The sequence below is a fragment of the Gadus chalcogrammus genome, chromosome 2, assembly GCF_026213295.1.
Source record: "Gadus chalcogrammus isolate NIFS_2021 chromosome 2, NIFS_Gcha_1.0, whole genome shotgun sequence".
Classification (NCBI taxonomy): Eukaryota; Metazoa; Chordata; class Actinopteri; order Gadiformes; family Gadidae; genus Gadus; species Gadus chalcogrammus.
Window position 1 is genome coordinate 6,389,024 of NC_079413.1, and position 8,167 is coordinate 6,397,190.

General features: G+C 43.3%; 1 protein-coding gene across 2 annotated transcripts; it reads right to left on the minus strand.

Annotated features, from left to right (window-relative positions):
- Positions 1–142: 142 nt before the first annotated feature.
- On the minus strand, positions 143–6,341 carry nr5a5 (nuclear receptor subfamily 5, group A, member 5). Of its 2 annotated transcripts, none has more exons than XM_056577569.1 (7): positions 5,277–5,430; positions 4,346–4,461; positions 3,710–3,851; positions 2,612–3,351; positions 2,377–2,496; positions 2,128–2,275; positions 143–1,670 (listed from the first exon to the last, which is right to left on the minus strand). In XM_056577569.1, exons 1-7 carry the CDS (start codon positions 5,281–5,283, stop codon positions 1,432–1,434), a joined length of 1,512 nt encoding a protein of 503 aa, XP_056433544.1. In that variant the 5' UTR covers positions 5,284–5,430; the 3' UTR covers positions 143–1,431. The 2 variants fall into 2 exon arrangements, with proteins under 2 accessions (XP_056433544.1, XP_056433536.1); XM_056577561.1 differs by lacking the exon at positions 5,277–5,430 and adding an exon at positions 5,437–6,341 and having other exon boundaries at positions 145–1,670.
- Between the last annotated feature and the right edge of the window lie 1,826 nt (positions 6,342–8,167).

Below are 8,167 nucleotides of genomic sequence, written 5' to 3' on the forward strand. Positions count from 1 at the left end.
GGTGAGGTCCACTTTGACGATGAAGGATGATTTATGAATGCACCAGCCCTACTTCCCCCTACCCCCCCTACCCCCCTACCCCTACTCACAGCAGCCCTCCTCTGAGGCTTGGGCAGAATGTAATTAAAAAAAAACATGTTGTGTCGCCATTCTGCTCATCCGATTGGGGGAAATAACTATTGAACGTATGAATTGCTCTGTGCAACAGGGCATCATGGCCACAAAAATCAAGCCCCCCCCTCCCTTTTTGCCTTCCTAAGCACTGCAGGAGGTGGGTGTTAGACCGCAGTCCTGCATCCCATGCCACTTTAACATCTCATACTGCCGCCAATCGATGTATAGAGTTGAAATGAGATACATTTTTAGTGCTGTAGAAATTATCTGGGGGGCCATGGTAAGGATTTTTTTTTGAAAAACTGAGGTGGTTACTATGGTGTGATCCAGTGTGTACGGAAGTAGAGATGTTTGTATATAATTGTTTGTAAAAAGAAGAAAATCTATGGTAGGTGAACACAATCTGTGCAATAGTTCCATGTTCCACCAGGGTTTATTTATTGGGTATGGATTAGATGGTGGATTAGATGTGTATGTTCAGACTCTATTATTTATGTCCTTTTATTTTTCCGCCGTGGTGATTCACTCTTCCTAATTTCATAGAATTCATGTTGTAACCCATTCTTATTATTTTGCTGTGTCATGTCTGAGGTACCAGAGTGGCTGTGTTCATTTCATGTTATTTCAACTGAAAAAAATCCTCTTTTTTTTCTCCTGGAAACTGGACCACAAAAATTAAAGAATCCTTTTTAAATCATCTCTGTTACATCCATTTTGAGTTTATTAACCCATTATTTACATTCCATATTTTTCGCTAACGGCTTACTTGTCTGTAGTTAGAAGAAGGTTGAATGAAATATCAACAGATGTTATTGTTACGTTAATACTATAATACTAAAACATGGAATGTAAAACATTCTGGTTGAACTGATGGCTCAAAACCTTTCTGAAATATATTAAATGCTATAGGCATACGTCGTTCAACTATACTATCGTCAGGGGGCTCTGTTGAATACTGCAAGGCAAATGCTGATATATTTACAGTTTGACAAATAGAAATTCCTTTGACCAAAGACTGCCCACGTGGACACAAACATCGACAAAGCAATGGCTGTGGTTCGCAACACTCCAAAACATGGCTCAAATTAAAAAACATAAAATGGCCTGGATAACGATATATATTATTTTCTTGGTGCTAAAACAGCGTTAGGCTAAGGAATTAACCTATTCTACAGAATCGACAGATTTAAATCAAATTGCAGCTAATAAAAAGCTGTGCTAAACACCTATCCAGAGGTATGCTTGTGTGTGTGTGTGTGAACGTGCGCTGCAGTCGGTGACCTCGGGTTCCCAAGGGGAACGTGCGCTTCCACCGCCTCAGCTGTGCTTGGTATGCAGCATCTCCGTGAGCAGGGAGTTGCAGGGCAGGTCTCCGAGCAGGTGCCGCTGGTACAGGTACTCCTCAACCTGTAGGCTGATGCTGCGCACCTCGGGCAGACGAAGCAGCAGCTGGCCGAACTTGTCGGACTGACTGCGCTGCGTGTGCTCCATCAGGGCTCGGTTCACCTGCTCCTGGGTCCTCTCCACCTGCCTGCGGCTCTGGATGGACTTCACGTCTGGACACAGGAACACAGTATGCAGTCACAGGCGTGGACCCTTGGGGGAGCATTCTAGAGACTTGTGTGTCATCACAGCTGGCCTGAGTTTCTTGTTTCTCTTGAGACACATCCGTTGTGCATGAGAGCCTGGAGGCAAGCGCCAACAATTCATTGGCCAATCGTAAGGCTCTTCATGCTGTGATTGGTCAGATTGGTCTTGACAACAGTCGAAAGGGCGGAACAGACAGCTCAATTAACCAATGTCTGGCTACAAACACGATTCTGATGACAAGAGGAATTGAGGGAGCTAGACTGGACCCAACGCAATGGGTCTGACTAAATCATAGCGAACTATTGGCCTGCTAGTAACAAGACCAATACACAAATGCGTTAATAATCTGCAACCTCTTAGATACCAGGTTCGTTTTTGGTGATCAAAACCTCTCGCAATATATATTTGTTCTAGCGGGCTCACCTGGGTTGAATAAAACTAGGTATTTGAGGCAGACAAACTCCTCTTTGTCCAGGTGAAGGGCCTTCAGCTTGGACACCAGGTCCTGGGTCCTTGACACCAGGCTGCTCAGGGTCAACCCTGCCTGGGACTGCACAGTGGACACCTCTATCTGCAAGACAGACACGCCTGTCAGTCGGCCAGCCATTGCAACGGATGGTCGGACTTGGATGGTCATGGATATCCCAGAATTATTTCCCCTCCATAACTTACCTGTTGCCCAGTGACCAGGTAGATGCAGCCCTCCTTCGCATAGGTCACCTGTCTACTCAGGTGGTCTAACACAAGCAGCTCACTCCAGCAGCTCTGCAGCAGCGCCATCTGGTCTTCTACCTGGAGGGGGGGAACACTACCGATTCTCAATACTCCAGCACTCCAACCCTTCTCTCAGGTCCGCGGTTGCCATCCTGTTAAAAACATACTGCACAAACGTTGACACTGTAATTACCTTGAGGTCCTTGAAGAAAGCACAGTTCCTGGCCCACTCCACAAGGCCAAAGAGTGTCTGGTCGGCCATTTTGCACATGATGCTGAAGGTGTTCAGACAGTCGTGTTTGCCTCGGTTGGCCTGTTCCCTCTGCAGGGAGGCCAGGACCTTGGCACACAGCTGGCCTTCCTCGGGCTCCCCATTTAAGAGCTGGGCGAGGAAGTCTTCCGAGGGGTCCTCGACGGACGTGTACGGAAAGGGAACCGGCGTGGAAGCTGTTGAACTTGACGTGGAGTTGGAGGCTGACATTGCTGGGCTCGAGGGTAGGAAGCCATCACCGGCCATGGAGGACGACATTGAGTTCACCAGGGTTAAGCTAGAGCCAAGTGGGTATTCTGTTTTCTCCTGAGGGAACTCACGCATGTTGGGTTGATACAATCCAGTGAAGGGCAGTGCTGCTAGTCCCGTGACTGTGTTCCGAATGCAGTCCTGGGGCATGATGGCCTCTGACTGGTGGCCCAGGCCAGAGGGATAAACCACATGGGGCTGGTAGAAAGGCTCTGAGGAAAATGGAACGAGCGGGTGATTGATCATCAGATGGTCACTTTGGGGCGTTGGCTGGTGCGTTGGGGTAGTCTCTGCTTTGACTCTGTAGGGGGCAGTGCTTGGTTGATAATAGACCTGCTGTTTTAATTGCCGGTCTCTGCGATAGAAGGGGCCAAACTTGTTCCTGCCACCCCTCATGCGGTCTGCTCTCACAGCTGTAAGATCAAAAAGTAAGATCACACCATGAACCTCATCCATCCGTCATTTCATTACCTCAGTACTTTCAAAACATTGTCTTTGTTCGAAATAGAACAGAGGTTAATTGGGTCATTTTATGATTATTATGTGAGACAGTACAGCCCACAGTACCCCAGCACTCAGTTTATGAGTTCATAGATTAGTCCCACACAGGAGGGAAGAAGAACTTGAGCGTCAGCGCAACACTGTGGAATGTGTTTCTACAGGTGGGTGTGCCAAGGTGTTAGTTCACCCGACATTACATGTCAGTTTGGTTTGCGTGCATCGGCTAGTCATACATGCAGGAATAGAGGTGTTTTCGGCGGGCGTACGTACCCTCTCGCTTCATACCCACAGCTAAGCACTTCTGGAAGCGACAGAAGGGACAGCGCTTCCTCTGGGAGGGGTTCATGGGACATCTCTGTCTCTCCGAGCAGCTGTAGTGCTTGTTGTTCTGCACTGACCGTTTAAAGAACCCCTATGGAGGGAGAGCCAGAGAGAGCGAGAGGAAGGAAATAACAGAGAACGTGGAGACAGTGAGAGAAGAAGAGATAAATGTAGATGTGAAAAGAAATCCTGGTTTAATGGTAAATGAGCTGCATTTATACATTACTTCCTTGACTGCTTTACATTTATTGCCTGACATTAACCCATTCATACACTGACGGCGGTGTCAGCCATGCAATGCGACAGCCAGCTTGTTAAGGTTTGGTGTGAAGGTTGTTAAGGCAGTTAAGGTTTGGTGTCTTGCTCAGGGACACCTCGCCACTAGCTAGGAGGAGCAGGGAATCAAACTAGCAACCTTCGGGTTGCAAGTAAACCCACTCTATCTCCTGGGCCACTGCCATTAACAGAAACTATTCCTATGTAAGATATATATATGTAATATACATATATATATATATATATATAGATATATATATATATATATATATATATATATATATATATATATATTGCAGTTTGTATCACCTTGCAGCTCTCACAGGTGAGCAGTCCGTAGTGGTAGCCAGATACTCGATCTCCACACACTGGACAGCTCCCCTCGATCTCTGCCCTGCTCTCAGGCTCTCTCTCCAGATCCTTAGCTGGGAAATATTGCCACAAATAAATGAAAATAAAAATAAAACATAAATATTGTAAACATGAAAATAATTGTCAATAAAAAAATTATAAGTAGCAGTTCAGTGAATAAAGTAACATTTAATAAAACGTAATTAAATATAAAACAATTCAACGGCATTAAATACAAATACATTGAAAACAATTAGATTCGATGTCATTTGTATTCATTTTCAATATATAAAGTATTAATATAGTATTGTTCATATCAAATATGCTAATTATTTTGTCTCGACATCACAAAAGATTTCAACCTCTCTCTGTCTTTCTTATATATATATATACTATGACATATATTATAAACATTTATAATTTATACTGTGATTTCTAATGTTAATACATGTCAGATTAACAGAAGCCTAGACAACCCTGTATGGTGGCTGAAATTGAGTCGATTTCGGATGGAACTGCTATTATTTGTTTTGCTATTATTTACATTTCACAATTGAATAGACACACACTGTAAGTGTGTCATTAGATGAGTTTCATTGCTCATCCAACAATTGCTTGTTACATTCACGGTCTTATCAACCAGATAATTAGAGTCAAAGACACAGGCCTTACATCATTTTCCGGGAATATACTTAACAAAATATGAGTCATATAATAAGTCATATGACTATTTAATCCTCACAGGATATAATATATATGTGATATAATATATATGTAATATATGCTGAAATGTTTTAATTTTATTAATCAAACCTTTATTGATTCCGCATTGAGTTTAGTCAGCTCGTTTGTAAGAGCAAATATGCATTTGGGTTTATTTACAACTCACAAAACATCCTCGGTTACTTCCTTTTGTTCTTTATCACTTTGCTTACAGTGTCCGGATGTTCTTCAATATTCCACATGTATTACATTGGCAATAGACCACGATTCAGCACCATGTCAATCTCAAGCCATTGCAGTCTCCATGGACACCGGTGAGTACTCACACGTCCTCTCTAGGTACAGCAGCTCATGGGGGTCGTTGGCTGGGGGGTGGGCTAGAGGCTGGGGAAGCTCCACATCATAATCCCATAGATCCATGCTGGCTAAGGGGACACGAGGATCCTCATACCAGCAGGGGACAGGAGCCCGAGCACTGACACGGCGAGAGAGACAGCGAGCGAGAGAGAGAGGGAGAGAGAGAGAGAGAGAGAGAGGCAGCCGGACCACACAGCCCTGGCTGACAGAGGTCCGCACGCAGACTTTGAACCGTGGTGAGTGCCATAAAACTCTTCAGATGGGCACTCCTATTACCTACCAAGCCAGCAAGCAGGACAGCCAGCAAGCCAACCTGCTCGCCTGCTCGTCAGCCAGCTTTACAGCAATTCAGTTGGACAGCCAGTCAACTGGTTGGTCAACTAGACAGACGGACAGACCGACAGAGAGACAGTCAACCAGCGAGTCAACAACAACCTTATGCAGCCAGACATTCAGCTAGAAAAAGAGACAGTCAACCAATAAGCATGTACTTAAACAGTCAACCAGTCCATCTTGGGGGACAGGGAGATAGGTATCTATCTGCTGAAATGCTTCGTGGAAAAACTGGGCAGTATAACACAGCAACAGAAACAATAATCACTCTGGAACAACACTGATAAGATAAGAAGCGCAGGAGTGTATTATAGCTACTTCACATGTAACCCTTTATGCATTAAATATGCTCCCACAAGTCAGCCAGATGTATTCTTGTAGTTAATAGACAAGTTGGCTCGATTGTTATCGAAGATATGCAAGTAGGTAATAAATAAATAAATAAATATATCTATAGTATAGTTAACAGGTAATAGTAGGACAAAGTAATCCACAAAGGTCTTGAGGATAGGAGCTTTTCTTTGGCTGGTTTATGGCTTTTTAATCTTCTCATCACATTTGAACCAAGGCCTGGCATGTGAATCTCCTCCCAATAATAATGACGGTGGATGGCTAGATCAGGCCAGGGCCAAAGCAGCCTTGCTATAGGCTAGCTTCAGCCCAGCACATGGACGTCATCAATAAAGATATTAAAGTCCAAGGGTGCATACCTATGACATAATTTTTGTCATATCAAAGAGCTTCATTAAACGTGTCCATCTAATCAGGTCTGTCTTTTATCTCAAACTTTATTATTTTATTACAAGGATAATTTAGCGTTATTTAAGACCTCATGTCAATTCAACAGGAACCTCACAGTGCCAATATCGAAGATTTCCTTATCGTTCTCTTTGGTGACACCTTCAGTGATAATCAGACGTTTTACCTAGAGATGGTAAAACAGTTCTCACCAGGGCAGTTTCTACTACTGCAAAGGCTTTCAGAAGTGGGACATTTGGAAATTTGGATGCTTGTGTTACCTCACTCTTTGAATGATACCGACTAAACAGAGATTTATTTTCATGAAAATCGATATTGACACTTTGATGTTTAACATGTCTGTTTTGAGCTATTCCAACCGTTTTGCTTACTACCGACATTGTGCTGGCACAAGGTTGATGGAAATCATTGTTCCAATGTTTGGGTTTCAAGATGTTGAGCAGGACTCATACTGAACAGTATCGCAGCTTCGTTTTTGGCGCCACCTTGTGGTGGACCCTCGCAGCCCTGTAGAAATGAGACAATCATGGATGCGGTCCGAGATGACGACGAATGGACGGTGTAGAAATGTATTTAGTATATGGTACACGTGAACCTCAGAAGATTGGCGCAATTTGATTGGCTCGCTATCTCGGGATGTTGGGCAATATCCCATGATTGAGATCTCTAACTCGGGATATTGTTCTCATCGCAAAATGTCCCGCTTTGCTCATAAATACAAATAAATCCCGGCAAAAAGTGCTCGACTTTCGGTCTCGGGAGCTCATCCCCACTATTCACATCGCCTTATAAATGTCTTCAATTTCAATTATCCATACGTTACTTACATCTGTTTACCTTTTCATTTTCAAATATGAAAAATCTCTCGGCAATCACAATACAGAACGTTGTTAATATTCAAATATCTTTCATCTCAAATTCGATCTTTCAGTCGGTCAGATTTAAAAATGGATGCGTATCTTCCGGATCATGCGAAGTTGAGAGAGGTATGTGGAGCATGTTTCCAGTAGTATGTATTTCAACTGCAATAAATATTATTTCTGCAATTATTTAATATGTTTTGCTATATATTTATGTATAACATTTATTTTTAATGAATATTGAGTTCGCAACATTAGGTAGGACCTTTATTTTCCGAATATATTTGTGTTTACTTTTACAGTGTAGGCCTATGTGAACGTGTCTATTTTTACATTGTCGTACTGTTTAGTTTGACGGTGTATCGAGAACCATGTGCTCGTTTGTTACCTGGAGGGAGTGATATGTAGGCCTATCCTCCAGAATAGTCACAATTCAACTAACGGTAGAGAGGAGAATTTGCTGTGGCTGGGGATCGTCGTTCTCACAATGTAAGTAAATAAATGAAGGTAGGTACCCCCCATATAAAAAGTGTTCGAACGCGGGTACGAACACACCAAACACGTACCCGCGTATAGACGCGTATAAAATCAGCAATTTTGCCATTATGAGCTGCGTACATATACGCGCGTACGCGAGGAGTTCAAAAAATTGAACTTTCAACGCTCATACGCGTGATGCTTAGCCGCGATAGCCAATCAGCGTGGAGCTTTCTTTATTCTGGGTGGAAATAGTAACATAGTTACGCCA

Bases quoted from the DNA above. Each gene is read 5' to 3' on its own strand.
- nr5a5 (XM_056577561.1), bottom strand. From the start codon at position 5,530: ATGGATCTATGGGATTATGATGTGGAGCTTCCCCAGCCTCTAGCCCAC. The intron at 3,852-4,345 runs GTGATACAAACT...CTCCCTCCATAG, and splicing joins TCACCTGTGAGAGCTGCAAG to GGGTTCTTTAAACGGTCAGT. The intron at 1,671-2,127 runs GTGAGCCCGCTA...TCCTGTGTCCAG, and splicing joins CCTAGTTTTATTCAACCCAG to ACGTGAAGTCCATCCAGAGC.